Here is a 20645-nt window from a genome sequence, read left to right on the forward strand (position 1 = left end):
GAACTAAAGGGGGCTAACTCTAACTGCCCTAACAGTTATTACAGTCACAAATGACACCAATGCAAAAAAAAAAAAAAAAAAAAAAAAAATGACATTGGTGTCACTGTGACTGGGGGGCAGGGGTAATTGGGGGGGTGATCGGGGGGTAAAGGGGGGGTGTGAGTGTGCCTGGCATGTTCTACTGTGTGTGTGAGTGTTGGTGCAACTTACTGATCCGCTCTCCTCCGTGTCGGAACGAAAAATACCGACACGGAGGAGAGAATACATCACTTCCTCTCCTGTGTTTACATTACAGGAGAGGAAGTGATGTCACCGGGGATTTCTATTCGTCGGGAGCGATCGCGAGGGGGTGGCCATGAATGAATGGCCGTCCCCTCGTCCGGGATCGCTCCCGTACGAATACCGACCGCCGCAGGCACCGGGCGGGGGCCCGATCGGGCCCCCGACCCGCGGGAGGCAAGGGACGTACATGTATGTCCTTATGCCTGCCCGTGCCATTGTACCGACGTACATCGGCGTGCGGCGGTCGGCAACTGGTTAATACTGCTGCTAGACTAATACATCTTACTAACCGATCCGTGACTGCTGCTCCTCTCTATTGGTCCCTTCACTGGCTTCCCCTACCCCACCATATAATATTCAAAATACTAACTACAACAAATTGTCCTCTCCAGTCCTCCCAAGACTACCTGCTCTGTAGTTCCCTTGTTCCCTCCTCCCATGTTTGCCTCCAGGACTTTTCGAAAGCCTCTCCCATCCTCTGGATCTCCCTGCCCCTACCTTGTCCGCCTTTAGGCAATCCTTGAAAACTCACTTATTCAGGGAAGCCTACCCCGCCTCCACCTAAGAACTGTACCCAAGTCACCTCTATCTGATCATCCCCACAACTATTACCTTTTTGTAGCACCTCCCCCTCTCTTTAGATTTTAAGCTCCATGAACAGGGCTCTGCTCTTCTTTCTGTATTAAACTGTACTGTAATCGTATTGTCCCCACTTTACATTGTAAACCTCTGTGTAAATTGTTGGCACTATATAAATCTTGTATAATAACTTAGTAATTGGGACACTATTCCTTCCACTGATACAAGGCATGATTCCTCCCCCTGACACCAGAGATGGGACACGATTCGTCCCCAACACTAGAGATGGTGCACGATCCCCCCCGACACCAGAGATGGTGCACGATCCCCCCCCTGACACCAGAGATGGTGCACGATCCCCCCCTGACACCAGAGATGGTGCACGATCCCCCCCCTGACACCAGAGATGGTGCACGATCCCCCCCTGACACCAGAGATGGTGCACGATCCCCCCCTGACACCAGAGATGGTGCACGATCCCCCCCTGACACCAGAGATGGTGCACGATCCCCCCCCCGACACCAGAGATGGTGCACGATCCCCCCCCGACACCAGAGATGGTGCACGATCCCCCCCCGACACCAGAGATGGGGCACGAACCCCCCCGACACCAGAGATGGGGCACGAACCCCCCCCCCCCGACACCAGAGATGGGGCACTAATGATGTGATTTGTATACTCAGAACACCAAGCCCATGAGGTTGTTTATGCCTACTGGCCACAGTCCAGCTCCCCTAAAGTTTGAAGGGCAGTAAACTGGCCTTTTGTTTCGAAAGTTTGGAGATCCCTGGGTTATATTATATTTCAGGCTTTAATATATACAGGCGGTCCCCGAGTTACAAAAATCCGATTTACAAACGACTCCTACGGAGGGAGACAACAGGAAGTGGGGGGAAATCTTCCCCTAGGAAAGAAAAATTCACTCCTCTTATGCCCTCTACATACGGTCGGACTTTTTACGACGGAAAATGTGCGATCGGACTGTGTTGTCGGAAAATCGGATCGTGTGTGTGTGTGGGCTCCATCTGACTTTTTTCGTCGGAATTTCCGACACACAAAGTTTGAGAGCTGGATCTAATATTTTCCGACAACAAAATCCGATCGTTTAAATTCCGATCGTGTGTAGACAGTTCCGACGGACAAAGTGCCACGCATGCTCAGAATAAATTATGAGACAAAAGCTATTGTCTACTGGCCTGTTTATAGTCCCATTGTACGTGTTCTACGTCACGGCGTTCTTGACGTTTGCAATTTCCGACCAACTTTGTGCGAGCGTGTGTATGCAAGACAAGTTTGAGCCAACATCTGTCAGAAAAAATCCGATGTTTGTACGGGGCATAAGAGTTATCATGGGGGAAAAAGTGTCTCCACTGAAGCTTTATCACCAGTCCTTGTTTCCACAACAACCCAAAATTTTCAAAATCCAATTGTCACAAGGACAGAAAGTGAGGTGAAATCTTCTGAATAGGGGCACAGATAGCAAAACAAAAGTTACAGGGGTGTTAACCCTTCCTTTGCTATCCCAAAAAAACGTAAAAATGATTTTTTTGGCCTGAAGCTACACTTAAAAATGTTCCGACTTGCATACAAATTCAACTTAAAGGGGTTGTAAACACTTTTTTTATTTTATTTTTTATTTTGTTTAACCACTTCCCGACCAACGCACGACGATATACGTTGACAGAATGGCACGGGCAGGCATATTGGCGTACAGGTACGTCCAATATTCGATGCCGCCCTGCCATCGGGAGCGCGCCGCCGGCGGCGCGCTACCGCGCTGGTCGGGACCCCCGTGAGTCCGGTCGCGGGACCCGCGGACTCGATCGCCGCGGGCATCCCCACGATCGTCTCACGGAGCGGCCGAATAGAGGAGATGCTGTGTAAACAACATTTTTCCATTCTGCCTAGCAACTAGTGATGCTGATCTCTGCTCCATGTGATTGGAGCAGAGATTAGTGTACACTAAATGAAAGCCCAACCCCCCCACAGTTAGTAACACACCCCTAGGAACACTTAACCCCTACACTGCCACCCACTGGTTAACCCTTTCACTGCCAGTGTCATTTACACAGGAATCACTGCATTTATATAGCAGTGATTACTGTATAAATGACAATGGTCCCAAAAATGTGTCAAATGTCCGATGGGTCCCCGACAATGTCGCAGTCACAATAAAAATCGCAGATCGCCGCCATTACTATTAAAAAAAAAAAGAAAAAAAAAAAGATTAATAAAAATGCTATAAAACTATCCCTATTTTGTAAACGCTATAACTTTTGCGCAAACCAATCAATAATCGCTTATTGCGATTTTTTTTTTTTTTACCAAAAATATGTAGAAGAATACGTATCGGCCTAAATTGAGGGAAAAAAATGTTTTTTTATATATTTTTGGGGAATATTTATTATAACAAAAAGTAAAAAATAATGCGTTTTTTTTTCAAAATTGTCGCTCTATTTTTGTTTATAGCGCAAAAAATAAAAACCGCAGGGGTGATCAAATACCACCAAAAGAAAGCTCTATTTGTGGGAAAAAAAGGACGTCAATTTTGTTTGGAAGCCACGTCGCACGACCGCGCAATTGTCAGTTAAAGCGACACAGTGCCGAATCGCAAAAAGTGGTCTGGTCTTTGACCAGCAAATTGGTCCGGTCTGAAAGTGGTTAAATAACAATCATACTTGCCTCCACTGTGCAGTTAGTTTTGCACAGAGTGGCTTAGATCTTCCTCTCCTGGGGTCCCTCAGTGGCACTGGTGGCTCCTTCCTGCATTGAATGTCCATGTTGGAGAAGCGCTCTCTTTGGTGGAGTCCCTCATCTGTGTCCATTCACACAGAATGCAAGACTGTCCAGCCCCCCCCCGGTGCCGTGTCATAGGTTCCATTGGTTTGTCCAATCTGGTTTGTGACCTGGTGACTGCCTGTATTTATTCTGTCAGGAGATTCCTCTCATGTCTAGTCCTAGGGACATCCCTGTAATCTTAGGATGGGTAGTTTGTTAGGACTACACTGTTTACCTCCATAACTTTGGAGGACTATGTTCTGTAGTCCACTGAGACCACTACAAATAGATTTTTTTCCCCTTGTAAACCTGCCAGTAACACCCTTTCTGTCCTATGGTGGCAATGCTCACTCACTGTACTGTCTATGAAAAAGCAGAATTGTTACTCTTGCATAGGACTACAGAACACTTTCCATTTCCCTCTTCTCCATAACATAGAGTTGTTCTGTAGTCCTTTAGAGAAAGCCGGGAGCTAGTAACACTACAGCTGAGAAAGTTTTCAGATAAGATTTCTGGCAGAATCAACAGGAATTTTTGCACTTCTTCTGGAACAGCTTTATTTCAATTCTATATTTTAGGGGAACAAATACAAGGGACGTTCAAGTCAAACCGGGAGTTTATATAAGAACAAATTTCAAGGAGTGGAAACTGCATTTATTCTACATATATACACTTATCCCAGTGTTAACGAATGCCTGGAAAGGTTTGGCATAGAAAGATTTGTCCTAAATCTATTGTTGGGTTTACATACACTATAATTCATATCGAAAAAGCCACTTTTTAATGTTGAAAGTTTAAGAGACGGTGGACTGAACAGCAGCCATCCAAAGGTAATATCTGACCCTGTGCTTCCCATAAAATGGATACCTGTGGTACTGGCTAAAACCATGGATTAGAACTGAACTTCGAAACAACCAGAGATTCACAATTGCTAGATCCAGGGGATTAACGCCACATGGCCTGGGGAATGATCAGTACCACAGCCAAGGAATGTCACCTGGGGACTTATCGGTGTGTCAATTAGTGTGTGTAATCTGGATTTTGGATGTATGTCTACTGGTACATGGGGCATACTTACACTAGGCATGGTTGCCTTGGATCGTGGTCGAGCAAGACTGCCCCTACTCCTCCCCTGGCCTGTCCTGGGCCTGAGCATGCTTACGTCATCACTACTGCCTCACATTGAGGCCTCCTGCACACGGGGCGTTTTTACAGCTACTTTTACCAGACTTTTTTTGCAGCTTAAAAACACCTCTCCATGTTATTCTATGGTCTCATGCACACACAGGTTTTTAGGAGCTGTAAGTGGCATAGGTGTTTTCAAGATGCAAAAAAAAAACCCCAGGGCCAGCACATTCCGAGGACCAGCATCACAGCTGTAAAAACAATTGCGGAGGGGTAGAGGGTTTGAAAAGGAAGAAATACATTTCACAAGTCAAGTTCTGCTTTAAGCTCCCCATACACTGGTAGAATTTAACTCGAAAAAATGTTCGTTTTAAGAATGTTCTTTGTATTTTCTAATTGTTAGTGGGGTGAAATCAACTTCTTTTTCAACTGCATTGAGGAGAAAATTTGAAGAAACAGGATGAAGTGAAATTCTCTGGAAATGTGTTTTTTATTCATAAATGTTTTTTTTACTCCAAAATCAAATGGATTTGTGGAAGTACCGGTACTTTTTGAATGTCATTCGTCACATCAGTTAGTACCGATGAGAATTTCATATGATTGTACTAAATCTTCTAGTGTAACTATAGCTAGCTTTACCAACTATAGTACACCCTATTATGAGACCTTTTAAATCTAGCCGTATAGTTTTCTCTTCTAATGTCTTCTATGGAGTCTCAAGGTTTTCAGGTTTGAATGACCTACCTTGTGTGTACATCTGCTACATACAACACCTTCTACTACACTACACATTCATTGGGCACAAAGCCAATGGCTGTCCAATTTAAAATGTTTCAATACACTAATTAATCTAACTAAAAATCACCAGAAAATGATCACGAAATGCAGCTGCCACTCATTAGATCTTAAATCAATGCGCTTTTGTAGTGTAAGTTACAAATGAACTTGTATCCGATTAGTAATGCTTGATAGCACAGTGCCGCAATTGTGCATAATTAGTTAAGTACTTTATAACTTGATTGATCCCAAGATTGCATGGTCAGAAGCGAACCGTTTTAAATTGCAGCCACTGATGTAGCTTAGGCCTTGAAATGGGTTATTATCGCTTGTCCTATTTGCATAGTCTACAAGCTGAAAGGGGCACAACTTCATGATCACCATTTCCCGAACAAACTTTTTTTTAGTTTGGAATTCCATCTGCATTATAAGGACATTCTAATTTCAAGCTGAACTCCAAACAATTTTTTTCTGATTATGTAATAACGTACGCGTTGTCAGAAGTAGGATGTAATCGATGCTGATCGAATGCATGTACTTGCGTTAATGCTGGATTTTATTTAGTATAGTGTGAGTGCGCACTTTTATTATCTTAATAAATTTGGGTTTTAATTGTACTACCCTATGAGAGTTGCTGTCTCCTTTTTGTATGCCATTTACCAGTGGATGTCTCTGAGGATGTGCTGAAATCGGGGCATTTTGGATCACAAGGGTTTAAACCTATATGGGCTGTTTGACCTTTTATCACATGGTGGCCAAACTTTTCTGGTAAGGATCCTGTGAAAGCACTGTGGGGCACCACGATTTCAGTGGGTGTCTTCTTCCGATTGTGCATTGTCACTGTGAAGTGGATTGGTCGTATGGGATCTGATCCTTTTTTGAGATTTATTATAAATATTGGACATTTGTATATCTTTTTGATACTATTATATGGACAAAATGCGTGGTCGCTACAATTTATTTTTGGTGTGAATATTGTTTGATATAATTTTATTTCGTTTTAATATAGTGCTACACCTTATTTCGAATTATCTGTTTAAAATTTTTGTATCACGGATTTTTTGTGTTAGCAGCTTAACCAAGCATGGCGATCTTCCTTTTCTTTTAGTACATTGGTCCAGCTTGGCTCAATGAAAGCATATAATATTCCATTCAAGTGCGACCGCTGTGAAAGGGGGAAATCACAGTAGTAAACACAGGGGATTGCCTACTCGTATGGACACATCAGTAATCCGTGTGTTCTAATTGGGCGAGGTGAAGAGGCAGGGTGATGACATCATCATATTTCACCTTGTCCAATCCGAGACAATGGAGAGGGGAATTGCTCATTTTGTTATGTGGCTGTGGAGGAAACGGCCTTTTCTAGTGACCTGTCGGACTTGGAGCTTGAAACCTGCAAAAGATGGTCTGTCAGACCTAAAATACCTATTGTAGTCAGAAACGGCCAGCACTGAAAGTCCAGCATTGCACCCAACATCCTCCAAAACGCAAACACGTTTTATTAAGGGCTGGAAAGGAATTGTAAACACTTGTTTCGTAATTAGACTTCGTGGTGTTATCTTTCTGTAACTGCACTGAAGCAGCCTAAATAATACTTCTACCCAACCCAAACACTCCCACTCCACTATGCATTACACATTCCACAGATGCCTACATTATCTTCATACGATCAGCCCTGTGAATATGTAACTATTATATATAAACAAAACAGATTGTACACAGACATCTTACTGTACATGGAAGCTCTGTAATTTATGTATATCTGAAAATTACAGAGCTCAGGAGTGCAATCTCCAAGGCTGGAAGCAAAATAAGATGTAAACAACTTGCTAACATAAAAAGCATAAGCTGTCAAACCTTTTTTTTTTTTTTTTTTTTTTTTTCATAAGGTAAAGATCAATGTTCAGACCTCACTAGCCCACCCATAGGCACGAATTAGCTCTGCTCTTTCAAAGTTCCAGTAAATTGATGAATAGACCACAGAGGAAAATAAAGACCTTAGGAAATGAATGTTTGTAACAATCTATGATGTACAAAACTTCTCGATGATTTACTAACTGCTAAAACCAATACACCCTACTCTATACTCATATTATTAGACTTTTTACTGCCTTTGATACTATTGACCAGTCTCTCCTCTTCCACTCCCTCAATCTCCAAGACTCTGTTTTTTTATTGGTTCTCCTCCTTCCTTTCTAAGCCCTCCTTCAGTGTGACCTCCCTTCTGTTTATCCTTTTTCTGAAGGGGTTCTTGGACCCCTTCTATACTCTATATACACCTCCTCCCTTGGTTAGTTGATAAACTTTCATGGCTTTCAATATCATCCCCATGCTGGTTAAACAGATCTATCTCTCCCTTTTTCACCTCACCCCTTAAAGTGGTTATAAAGACTAAACATTTATCTTTTACCTTTATAAACTACTTTCACACTGAGGCACTATATGGCTAAAAAAAGCGCCTGTAAAGAGCCTCTCCTCTCACTCCAGTGTGAAAGTGCTTTCACACTGGGAGCGGTGCGCTGGCAGGACGGTAAAAAAAGTCCCGCAAGCAGCATCTTTGAGGAGCTTTAGGAGCGGTGTATACACCGCTCCCTAAAGCACCTGAGTCCATTGAAATGGATGAGCAGCGACGTTGTTGCGGCACTCTGCGAGCTCTTTTAACCCTTTTTCAGACGCTAGCCTGGGTTAAAAGTGCCCCGCTAGCCGCTTTTCTGCCGATGCCCCAGTGTGAAAATGCTCTAATGCAGTCCTTGCTTTAAGGCAAACATTTTTTTAGGTATAAGTATTGCCCCCCCCCCCAACCCCCCATAATTACCTAAGTCTGTCTCTCGATCCAGCGCTGCGCATGTCTGAGTTAGTTGACGCCATTGGCTCCTATTGCTGTCAGTCAAATCTTGTGAGGAGGGGCTGAGCCATGCTGTTTGTGTCTATGGATGCAGGCAGTGGGGCTCGGGATCAAGCCCACAGGTGTGCCAGGATAGGAAGCAACTTTTTATGATGGCACAGTGAGAAGAAGAGGAGCCAGAAGATCCAACAGAGGATCCAAAAAGAGAAGGTTTGGGGCCACTTTGTGCAATACAATTACATGTATTTAAAAAAAAATTCCTTTACAATCCATTTATATTTTCTCACGAATCACTAACTTACTGACATAGTATGGATGTCACACCACTTCCTAAAACTGACTCTGCCTTTACACAGACTATCCCATCTTTAGTCTATCCTGAATACAGCTGCCAGACTAATCTACCTTACAAACTACTTGGTCTCCACAACCCCTCTGTCAGTTTTTCCACTAGCTTTTAGTCGTCCAATCAATAAAAAAAACAAAAACTTAAAGTGACACTAAAGGTTCATATTTATTTCAATAACAAACATATCATACTTACCTCCACTGTGCAGCTCGTTTTGCACAGAGTGGTCCCGAACCTGCTCTCCTGGGGTCCCTCGGCGGCTCTCTTGGCACCTCCCCACATCAGATAACCCCCTAGGAGAAGTGCTCTCCTGGGATTACCTTGCGGGCGCGCTCCAGCATCCATAGACGCTGAATGCAGGACTGGGCCCCACCTCCAGCAGCCGTGTCATTGGATTTGATTGATAGCAGCACAGCTATTGGCTCCCGCTGCTGTCAATCTATCCAATCAACAGCCGAGAACCCCCTAGCAGAGAGACAGTGCGTCCCCTTGGGGCAAGTTTGAGGGATCAGGTAAGTAAAACGGGGGGGGGGGGGGGGCTGGTCACTGACAGGTGTTTTTTTCACCTTAATGAATAGGATGCATTGAGGTGAAAAAAATATGAACCTTTACAGCCCCTTTTAAGGCTGGTTCACATGGGCCCAAATATCGGCAGTCCCATCGCATTGACATGGCAAAATGTCTTATTTCTTATGTGCCCGGTTCACACCACTGGTACAGGCACGATGAAAAAAAATTACTACATGCAATTCTTTCTTTTTTTTTTTCAGTGCAGCACTGTGCAAGGCCAGCATTGAAAAATAAATAATTGTCATTTAAAAATAAAATAAAATGGCCCTATGGGCGGAAGTGACGCTTTGATGTCACTTCTGCCCTGCAGTGTTATAGAGACAGGTGGACAGACTCGTCTCCATACCCAGCAAGGGTGAAGATCCGATCGCCTCCGCCGCTGCGACGGCTCTGGTAAGCGTCGGAGGGCACTGAAGCGTGGCGGGATGGGGGAGCCCTCTCCTGCCACCGATAAAGGATCTTGCGGCGAATCCACTCTTATCAGAAAGTAGACCGCTGTCCAAAGAGTATAATGGGGTTAAGGCAGCTAGCTGTTGCCATAATAACGATATTCCTCTTCAAACTTAGGACGTATATCGGCGTGCAGCGGTCTGTAAGTGGTTAAACTGTTGGTACACCCTAATCACTGTTCTTCCATAAAGACTTGGCGTGGAGGAGATGATGTAGCCTACACAGAGATCTCTCTTCATCCTGTTGAATACCTTTTTGGATGAATTAGGGCACTGATGGCAAGCCATGCCTTCACTTCCATCATCTGTACCTGACAAATGCTCTTTTTGTTGAACGGCACTGATTCATATTGACTCCAAATCCAAAATCTTATGGAAAGCCTTCCTAGAAAAGTGAATCCAATTGCACTCCCCTCCACTTTTGGGCATTTTGTGTATTTTATGTCCATTGATACTCACGTTCTGGTCTGCTATTAGTTTATAGCCAATGATGGAATATCTGCTTTTATCAGCAGTGCAGGTGAGACTGGCAATTGCAGTCCTTGGTCATGATACAATCTAGAGGTTGCAGTGAAAGAAGGCATAGTAAGTTTACATCCTCTTTCATATATTCTGTATGTGTATAACACTATATTACAGTTCCTATATTCACTGTTAATAGTTTGGCTAACCAAATGTTTGGTTTCTAACTCATCTCTGTTTCCTTTGTTTAGGGGAACACAATGAATCTGGAAAAACTCAGCAAGCCAGAATTGCTGACACTGCTGAGCATCTTAGAAGGGGAACTAGAAGCAAGAGACCTTGTCATCGATGCAATAAAGGTAAACCTTTTGTTACTGGTTTTGTTGGCATCATTTTCCTTAGATTCCTGGATACTGAAGTGTAATGGTACAGAAATGAGGACTCCACACTTTCCTCCTTCAGTCTATGGATTTACCTTGCCTTTTAAAGGAGAAATGTTCCATTTGCATTTTTCTGTTAAAAATGTACATTAAAATGTTCTATCCACTTATGTGGCAGCCCCCCACCCATTTAAAAAAACTGTCACAGTGATAATAGAAAATAAAACGTTCACATTAAGGATCCATGCACACTAGACATAAAAAGCTCTGCTTCTACAGGCGTTTAGCGTTTTGCCTATAGAAGCAGCTCCATGTTTTCCTATGTATCTATGGACATGATGTTTACAGGTATATTTTAGGCTTCATTCACACAACCCCTAAGTCAGGAGACTTCAGAGTACAACTCTGAGGCAGCTTTGGGTGGGTGCGACTTTGGCTTTGACCAGTGATAATGGACAATTGTTGCATGTATAACATTCAGGTGCGACTTTCATATGGCTTTTGAGAGTTTACATTGCAGTCTACAATGCATGAAAGTTGGACCGAAGTAGTGCAGGAACCTTTTTTTAAAGTAGCACATATTTGCTGTCATTGAAAAACATGGGGTGCAACTTGTCATATGACTTTAGTGTTCAAAGTCGCATGACAAGTCGCATGACAAGTCGCACAAACGTGAATGGAGCCTTAAGCTAGGTGTTTAGAGGCAGAGAAAAAAAACCTTCTGGATTTTGTGAGAAGTTTTCTGGCAGAAAATGACATTAAACGCATGAACAAAAGTACTCTATATGTGCATTTTCTTTTCTGCCAAAAGAACTGGCTTTTTTTTTTTTTTTTTTTTTTTAAGCCCAGTGTGCATAGACCTTGAAGGAAAAGTGTGAAAAATGTTCACTTTTTTACGCACGCATGTTCTGGCTGCTTCCTTCTTCCTGCCGCTAAAGTCACTGGGCTTCACAGTGGGATTTTGGGAAAGCTTGGGATTTTTGATTTTGCAAGAGGCTGTTCAAGCACAGTGTAGTAGTGCATCATTTAACAGAACTTGGATCATGCAAGAAGATCCCTACTCTTGTCTAGGCAAGATGATCAGAAGCCCAAGAGTAGGGCAAGTATTTTTATTTTATCTTTTTATTTTATTTTATTGCTGTCTTTTTTTTTTTTTTTTAAAGCATTTTGCAAATGGGATGGAAGCTGTCACAAAAGCAGACTCTATATTCTAGTGCAAGGTTCATTTTGTGGAGGAACTGTCATTGTTTTAGTGGAATTAGCTTTGTAACTAGGGGAAATGCAAAGTGTCTGTCATCCATATAGAAGTTTGATTTTTTAAGACGTAATGCAGAAGTGACAGCTGACAGCAGTTGTGTACCATGTCAACAGGGTATAACAAAATCAGAAATTACAAGTGAGCCTCTGTTACAGTCCTAAAGCAGAACTCTAGCCTTTAAATATTAGAATTCCTCCCTACAGCTTTTACTGTACATACTGTCATTAGGCATGATATTTATAAATTTGTATTGTGTTTGTAAAGTGTTGAAGCCATTGCATTTTTTTAGAGCATTTTTTACAATCCTTGATTTGTTGTATGGCCCAAATATTTGAAACATTTCTGTTGTCCTCATAGGGGGTCCTTTTGTGGAATGTAAATGATTGGAGGGGGGTGGTGCAGTGTGTTGAGGTGATGCAGAAAAAGAATGCTGTGGGTAGATTGTTTGTTTTATTCCCAAGACCTACACAATTGAGGAATACATTTTGTAATCATCAGATGAGTGATTGTAAATGAATATCAATTTTTGGGCCTGGGAAAATCTCCAGAATATCATAAACACGTAAAAAAAAAAAATTCTGGGTTTTTTCGAATGATCACCTAGTGTCTTTGGGTCCCCCTTTTCTCCCTGCAGCAAAGATTATTAGCACTGATGATATAATGTTTGGTACTATAAGCCTGGCATATCCGGCATGTTGATGCACCACCAGCGCCACTGTGATAGTCTGAGCTCACAGGAAGTAAGTTGAATGATGCTAACTATCTGTAAACCCAGAAGAAGACCTGTGGTGGAGCCGAGGTTCTGCATTGACCAGCTTTAGAGACAAGATGAATATTGCAGGGAGAGCTACATTTTCTGGGGGCTGGGGAAGCGAGAAAAATTAGGGTTGCACCAATACCGATACTAGTAATCTGTATTGGTGCCGATACCGGCATTTGTACTTGCAAATGCTCCGATGCTTAATCCGATACCTGGACCGTCACGGGTGATCGGCACTGGGGAGGAGTATCAATCACTGATGTCCCTGTATACATTTCAATAAAGCAGCTGACAGCCGCTTCTCCTCCTCCTCCTCCTCCTCTTCCCCGTGGCTTTCAGCTGCTTTATTAAAATTTATACAGGGAGATCTGTGATTGTAACTCCTCCCCAGCGCCGCATTGATCACCCCTGACTGTCCCCCCTCCATGTTCCTCGGTTTCCCCCCCTCTGTGCTCCTCGCCCTGTCTGTCTCCTCTCCATTCAAAGGGACTGGGGAATCTCAGTCCTCAGTCCCTTTCCCTGTCTCAAAAGGAAGATGTCAGGGGTCTGTTATTTCACCAAAGCCACCAACAGAGCTAATAAAAAAAGAATTGTAATAAAGAAATATTGAAAAGGTGTAATTGTAAAAATAAATATAAACACTGACACCGTCCACAAACCCCCTGGAAAAAGAAAGCATTGTAAAAAAAAAAACATAAAAAAAATAAAGTTGTAAAAATACTACTGACGCAGTCCACGCGTCATTAGTGCTACATATTAGTGGCACTGTCACATGACATTAGAAAAAAGTATCGGTATCAGAGAGTACTTGAAAAAAAGTATTGGTACTTGTACTCGGTCTTAAAGTGGTAATGGGACAACCCTAATTAAAATAATACGTGTGTTTTTAGGGTAGACATAGATATGCATTTATATATACAATGTCTTGAAAAAGTATTCATACCCCTTGTATTTTATTGGTAATTTATGTGATATAGACCAACACAAAGTAGCAGGAAAATGATGAATGGTATTCCATTTGTTTACAAATAAATATGTGAAAAGTGTGGTGTGCATTTGTATTCAGCCCCCCTGAGTCAATACTTTGTAGAACCACCTTTCACTGCAATTACAGCTGCAAGTCTTTGGGGATGTCTCTACCAGCTTTGCACATCATTGAGAGTAATATTTTTGCCCATTCTTCTTTGCAAAATCGCTCAAGCTGTCAGATTGATGGAGAGTGTCTTTAAACAGCAATTTTCAAGTCTTGTCACAAATTCTCAATTTAATTTAGGTCTGAACTTTGACTGGGCCATATTCAACACACGAATATGCTCTGATCTAAACAATTCCATTGTAGCTCTGGCTGTATGTTTTGGGTCGTTGTCCTACTGGAAGGTGAACCTCCGCCCCAGTCTCAAGTCTTTTGCAGACTCTAACAGGTTTTCTTCCAAGATTGCCCTGTATTTGGCTCCATCCATCTTCCCATCAGCTCTGACCAGCTTCCCTGTCCCTGCTGAAGAAAAGCACCCCACAACATGATGCTGCCACCACCATGTTTCACAATGGGGATGGTGTGTTCAGGTTGATGTGCAATGTTAGTTTTCAGCCACACATAGCATTTTGCTTTTAGGCTAAAAAGTTCAATTTTGGTCTCATCTGACCAGAGCACCTTCTTCCACATGTTTGCTGTGTCACCCATACGGCTTCTCGCAAATTGCAAACTGGACTTCTTATGGCTTTCTTTCAACAGTGGCTTTCTTCTTGCCACTCTTCCATAAAGGCCAAATTTGTGGAGTGCACGACTAATAGTTGTCCTGTGGACAGGTTCTCTGACCTGAGCTGCGGATCTCTGCAGCTCCTTCAGAGTTACCATGGGCCTCTTGGCTGCTTCTCTGATTAATACTCTTCTTGTCCGGACTGTTAGTTTGGGCGGACGGCCATGTCTTGGTAGGTTTGCAGTTGTGCCATACTCTTTCCATTTTTGGATGATGAAACAGTGCTCCATGAGATGTTCAAAGCTTGGCATATTTTTTATAACCTAACCCTGCTTTAAACTTCTCCACAACTTTATCCCTGACCTGTCTGGTGTGTTCCTTGGCCTTTGTGATGCTGTTTGTTCACTAAGGTTCTCTAATAAACCTCTGAGGCCTCACAGAACAGCTGTATTTATACTGAGATTAAATTACACACAGGTGGACTCTATTTACTAATTAGGTGACTTCTGAGGGCAATTGGTTCCACTAGATTTGATTTAGGGGTATCAGAGTAAAGGGGGCTGAATACAAATATACGCCACACTTTTCAGATATTTATTTGTAAAACATTTTGAAAACCATTTTTATCTTTTATCTTCCACTTCAAAATTATGTGATTTTTGTGTTGATCTGTCAAAAAGAGAGCCCAATAATATACATTTATGTTTTTAGTTGTAACATGACAAAATGTGGAACATTTCAAGGGGTATGAATTATTTTTCAGGGCACTGTACGTACATACATACGTCTCAATGTAAGCAATAGAAAAATCTCATTCTTATACCTGCCAGGAATCCACCATAATGTAAGCCATAGTTACACAGTAGGTGAGGTTGAAAAAAGACACAAGTCCATTAAGTCCAACCTATGTGTGTGATTATATGTCAGTATTACATTGTATATCCCTGTGTGTTGCGGTCCATCAGGTGCTTATCCAATAGCTTTTTTAAATTATTGATGCTCCTGCTCCTCCTCCAGGTCCTTTATGAATAAATGAAATAGGATTGGTCCCAGGACAGAACCTCTGACCATTCTGAGTACTCGCCGTTTGTCACCATGAATGCACTGCCTTCCTTTCCCTTTCCTATTCCCTCTCATTTCCTTTCTTCCTTAGGAGAAGAACATTCAGAGGTTTTCTGGCACATGATCAAATCTGTGCGTGCAAATAAATCACTTCTGATTTTGTCTTTTCAGTGTGATCTTATTGTTTACTAGAGATCCTAAAATGATCTGTGAAAGTAACGTTTGAGTCTGGATCAAACCTTGTGCCATTAGAGTACATTATTAAAAAATTGCCACTTTTTTTTTCTTGGTTCCAGTACAGGTGCAGCAACTCTACTGACAGTAGATCCAGGAAAGACCCCCTTGTATTTTATTTACTTTCTCATTGTTCTGGGTTGTATTTTATTTAACTTATTGTTCTGGGTTTGAGAACAGAACTTTGCATTGAAGATGACTCTCTTGTTTTTATCTAACAGACAGAACTGGGTGGATCTGAACATTCCTTGCTGAATTACTTTATGATTGTGTTTCCTGATTTGTGACAGGACACTGAGCTGGCCCTGATCTGTCATTTCTCTTGCTATTAAATCTATTTACTCAGCCAATCACGCTAGCTGTCGTGCCTACGGTGTGACCTCTCTTCCAGTGAATAATGCTGTCACATTGCTTACCATCCTTCCAGTTTAATATGCATTTCCTCTTTCAATGACTAGATATCCTGTATTATCTCCACACTTCAAAACCGTTTCCATCAAAATGAAATGATTGTTGCAGAAGCTAAATTGCTGAAATAAGTAGAGTTTGTAGGTTTCCATCTGGATTAGTTGAATCTGCAGCTTTAAGATATGACATGTGTATGTCTAATTTTCCCTTTACTTCCTATTGAGGATGACCCGTCCACATGTTCTCTGCATGATGTTCAAGGATTTGACTTCCCAAGATGGGTGATTTGCAGAACTGCAGCCAAGGTTTGAGCTCTTTAGCAGTACGCAGAAGGGCTTGTGTGCCAAGATTAAGCATGTGAGCTGATTTAAATGCCTTAATAAGGGCTCAGTACAGTAAATATTTAAATCCACTTGTTAGAAGCAGGGTTTGTTTTTGTCCTGTGCTGCAATTGGTCACATGGAGCCTTAAACATTTTTGCCAAGACCATTTCTACAGCTGCGGCTTGTTGGATGCTGAGCTTCACGCATCAAATTACTTTCTTTTTTTTTTTTTTGTAGAAATGTCATGTTCCTCTAAGTTCCCCATTGCCTGATTACATTTTATCACAATGATTTGACCTGCAAACAAATATGCTTATGATGTTACAATACACAATGACTACATTTTTATTTTATTTTTTTATATTGATTTGTTACTTTTGTTTCAGTTACTGAGTAAATTTTAACTCCAGATACATAATAAAAAAGTCATGCAGCTAGCATTACCTACATTTCACTTGATTTTAGCCTTTTGTAATCCTTTGTACAGCAGCACTTATACTGGGAGAGGAAGAAAGTGCTTGGGGACAGTCAGGAGTCCTGTATTCTCATGTGCTGACAGGTGGAACGAGCAGATATAACCTAATCAGTCTGTGAAAATGCAAACACTGGGGGTTTACTAAAGGAAAATCCACTTTGCACTGCAAGTGCACTTGGAAGTAAAGTTGCTGTAGATCTGAGGAGGACATGCAAGGAAAATAAAAAACAGCATTTTAGCTTGCACATGATTGGATGATAAAATCGGCAGAGCTTCCCCTCATTTCAGATCTACCCCTAAGAATTAGAGCGACTGCATTTCCAAGTGCACTTGCAGTGCAAAGTGGATTTGCCTTTCGTAAATAACCCCCAATGTGTTTTACTTTTGGGCTGTAAAGTGAAATTTATGTGAAAAAATGGAAATGCACAACCAGATTTCCTGAATTCAGGCCAATGGGTGAGTTCTGCTTGTTGCCACAATTTACAGGACGTTGCTGTTTGTGCTGCTGAATGTGCCAGTTTATAGCCAAGCCTGAATTGCATGTAAACCCGATCAATGAACTTCGCTTTTGCTCCCTTTTGGCCTTTTAATTAAACCATTTAAAGTGTTTTGCTATATCTGTACAAAGAATACCTGAAAAGACATGTAGCGCCATTCGAAGCTGGAGGTATGGAGGTTTTCCCCGCTGGTGCTGAGAATGAGGAAGCAGGCGTCCAAATACACTATGTAATAGGAAAAGTGCAGTGCTAGAAACATGAATGTATCCCAGGTATAAACCTAGGGAAAAAAATCACAATTGAATTTGTGGTGAAAGTAAACAAAACAGCTAGTGTAATGAAAACACCAATGTAATGTGCACTGCAAGGGAATAAATGCAATATATCAAAAATCAGGTAACATCAATATGACCAGCGGACACCTTAAAAGTAAAAACACATATAACAAAATATCAAGTGCATGTGCTATAACAATAAAAATTAAACTTTAATGCAGTATGACACAGTGTGAAAGTCCATCAATAATAAATTACATGATGTAAGGTATTCCTCTGAGAAAACTCAGGATGGTGTAGATATCAAATGTTTAATAGGTCTCTAATGAACATTGGTATTGATAATCCAATTTTTACATGACACCCAGGACTGTGCTTCCACCAACCAGGGGAGGGGTAGGTACTCTTACCATGAGATGTGGGCACACACGCCAGTGGATGTGGGTCAAATAGGCATGGATAGAAGCCAGAATCAGGGGTGATAAGTCACAATCTCCTATGGTTGGAAAGATGTGGACACACACCCGCAATGAGGATCGGTGACACAAAGATTCAGCCACAAACTCCTAGATTGCATGAACTTTTTAAAGTACTCCTCCTGCCGAGGAAAGATGTTGATCATAAAAGGAAGGCTTCCACATGGCGTAGATCAATAACGTATGGGTTTATTAATAAAAAAAAAAAAAAAAAAAAGTACAAACCTCACTCACAGATACACAGATATATTTTCGTGATCACATTTTTAATGTACACAGATGTGTACATTAAAAATGTCATCATAAAAATACTAATACGGGCACAGTGTATTGAGCCTAGCAGGAAGTTAACCCGGTCCAGTTACACTAATCCAGGAGTATCAGCATAAGGAAGACAGGACACGACTCGACCAACCCAATGCTCGTTCAGCGAGCACTCCTCCACTGGCCGTGTATACTTACGCATTTCGCCACACTCACCGAGGCTTGGTCATAGAGGTATTCCTTATGCAAAGAATACCTGTTGATCATGTCAGAAATCCAGAGCTAGGGACCAGCTAATTAGACCAGAGTTATAGACCACACTTTACATAGAGAACTTAACAAGGCTTGTGTGGCTTCCACGTAGAATTACAAATGTATGAAAAGAACAATTCTGTTTTCATTGCATAGTGCTGGCTCCTTCTTTAATTTAAAAAAAATTCAGAGCTGACTTGTGCACAATTTATCTTAAAGCGGAACTCCAGGCTCCTTGAGAAACAATTCAAAGTCAGCAGTTACAAATAGTGTACCTGCTGACTTTAAATATTAGGTCACTTACCTGCCCACGAATCCAGCGGTGTCTTCTCTAATTTAGAAGCATCAAATACACCTGAAAGCATTCTGCATTTGCCTTTATGGTGAGAAGAATGATATTCAAGTAGAGCTGATGGAAATATAATCTTTGTATGTATATATAAAATGCCTTTATGTGTATATACAATGGTGGATATAACACATGCAGATGGTATATGCTAACCGGTGCTTTATCTCCAGGAGCAAGCAGATGCAAATACACAGTTGTACAGTGGTGCAACAGTTAATTTGCTTTTGCATTTTTTAATTTTATTTTTTATTAACTCCCCCTACACAGGCCAAGGAGGAGGGCGGATTAGACTGAAGCAGCCACAGAATAGGAAGCATTTAGTGTGCTAGGCAGTGATTTCATCAGCATCTGGAGTTGTGGCCGGCAGCAGAAGTGAAAAAACACCAGGGAAAGCCACAAAGGCCAGTTTAGCAAAACTGAGATGCCTTTGTCTGCCTTTTCCATGCAAAACTGCCAAATGTAGCCTTTCTGTGCTAGTAGTTTAGACTTTTCTGTGCAGAAGTTCAATGTAGATTTAAGATTAAGGGTATAAATCACCCTAATAATTTAGTAGGGGCTATCATTTTGCATGTATTCTTAGTATGCTTGTTTGCCGACTTGTAGGAATGTAATTATGTTTAAATATTATATTGCCTTTTCATAATTTGTATATTAAATAATACACCAATACATCCAAGATGCCATGATGAATGCAATAATAAATAGTTGATGGTATCACATTCTAGATACAATTTGGTTAATGTGAAATATATAAATATGTTCCCTTTTTTTTTTTTTTAGGGACTTATTTACAAAGTCTAGTACAATAAGAGGGAAAATTGAAGATACGATATTGTGTGTCTTTTTTACATATAAGCCACATCACGGATCTTGACCGAAGTTGGAATTCTTTTTATTGAAGAAAGATCACATTACAAACAAAAAAGTGCAAGGCTTCAGAGCTGTGCAAGACCCCTTCCTTAGGTATGTGATGACATCACTTGCCTGGTGAAGGGGCCCTGTGGGTCTCGGAAACGTTGCACTTTTTGTTTTCAATGTGATCTTTCTTCAATAAAAAATAAAATTAATGTTTGGACTTAATTAAAGATCTGTGGTGTCCTGGCAAATATTTACACTGTGTCATGCATGAGCCAGTATCTAGTTGGTGGTCCCTGCAGCATCCAGTACTTTTCAGAGCTTATTCCAGGATTGTGTGTGATAGTAATATGAACTGTTATTTCATATAAATGCCAGACTGGTTTGGTTGCCATGAGGTAAGTTCCAGCTTTCTTGTTCCACGCTTTGTAAATTTATGTTACTTCTCAGACATCCGTGAGTGAAATACTTACCTTAGAATGAAGCCCTCCAGTGGCTTGCTGTCCCTGCTGACAGGTCTCCCATCTTCCTTGGGTCTTCCTTCCGGGTTGGTGGGTCCAGCTGTATAAGTGGCCAAGACAACGTCACTCCTGTGCATGCGTGTGGGAGCTGTTGGCTGCAACACGGAGCTCTGAGGGTCCGGCACAGTATACCGGACCTTCAGTGCACAGCTGTTTTCAATGGGAATATCTCCTAAATACCGCAAGTTTAGGAAATATTCAATGTACCTACAGGTAAGACTTATTATAGGCTTCTATTAGGTGGTGTATTAGGCCTTATTTATTTTTGAAACATTTGATTTTTTTCTCCCAAAAGTGCTAGGAGGGGTTTGTTTCGCCTACTTTTTTATTCTTACTATTCCTC

The 20645-nt window shown here is 41.6% G+C and overlaps 1 protein-coding gene across 2 annotated transcripts in view; it reads left to right on the forward strand.

Annotated features, from left to right (window-relative positions):
* The window catches only part of CTTNBP2NL (CTTNBP2 N-terminal like), a 136904-nt gene that overhangs the window by 55946 nt on the left and 60313 nt on the right, over positions 1-20645 (forward strand). For both annotated transcript variants that reach the window (XM_077481538.1, XM_077481537.1), the window contains exon 2: positions 10468-10575. In XM_077481538.1, coding sequence (XP_077337664.1) covers positions 10477-10575 — 99 coding nt within the window. In that variant the 5' untranslated portion in view covers positions 10468-10476. The remainder of the gene's footprint in view (positions 1-10467; positions 10576-20645) is intronic.

Source organism: Lithobates pipiens, unplaced genomic scaffold (genome assembly GCF_037356315.1).
Source record: "Lithobates pipiens isolate NorthernLeopardFrog02 unplaced genomic scaffold, aLitPip1_a1.2 Scaffold_16, whole genome shotgun sequence".
Classification (NCBI taxonomy): domain Eukaryota; kingdom Metazoa; phylum Chordata; class Amphibia; order Anura; family Ranidae; genus Lithobates; species Lithobates pipiens.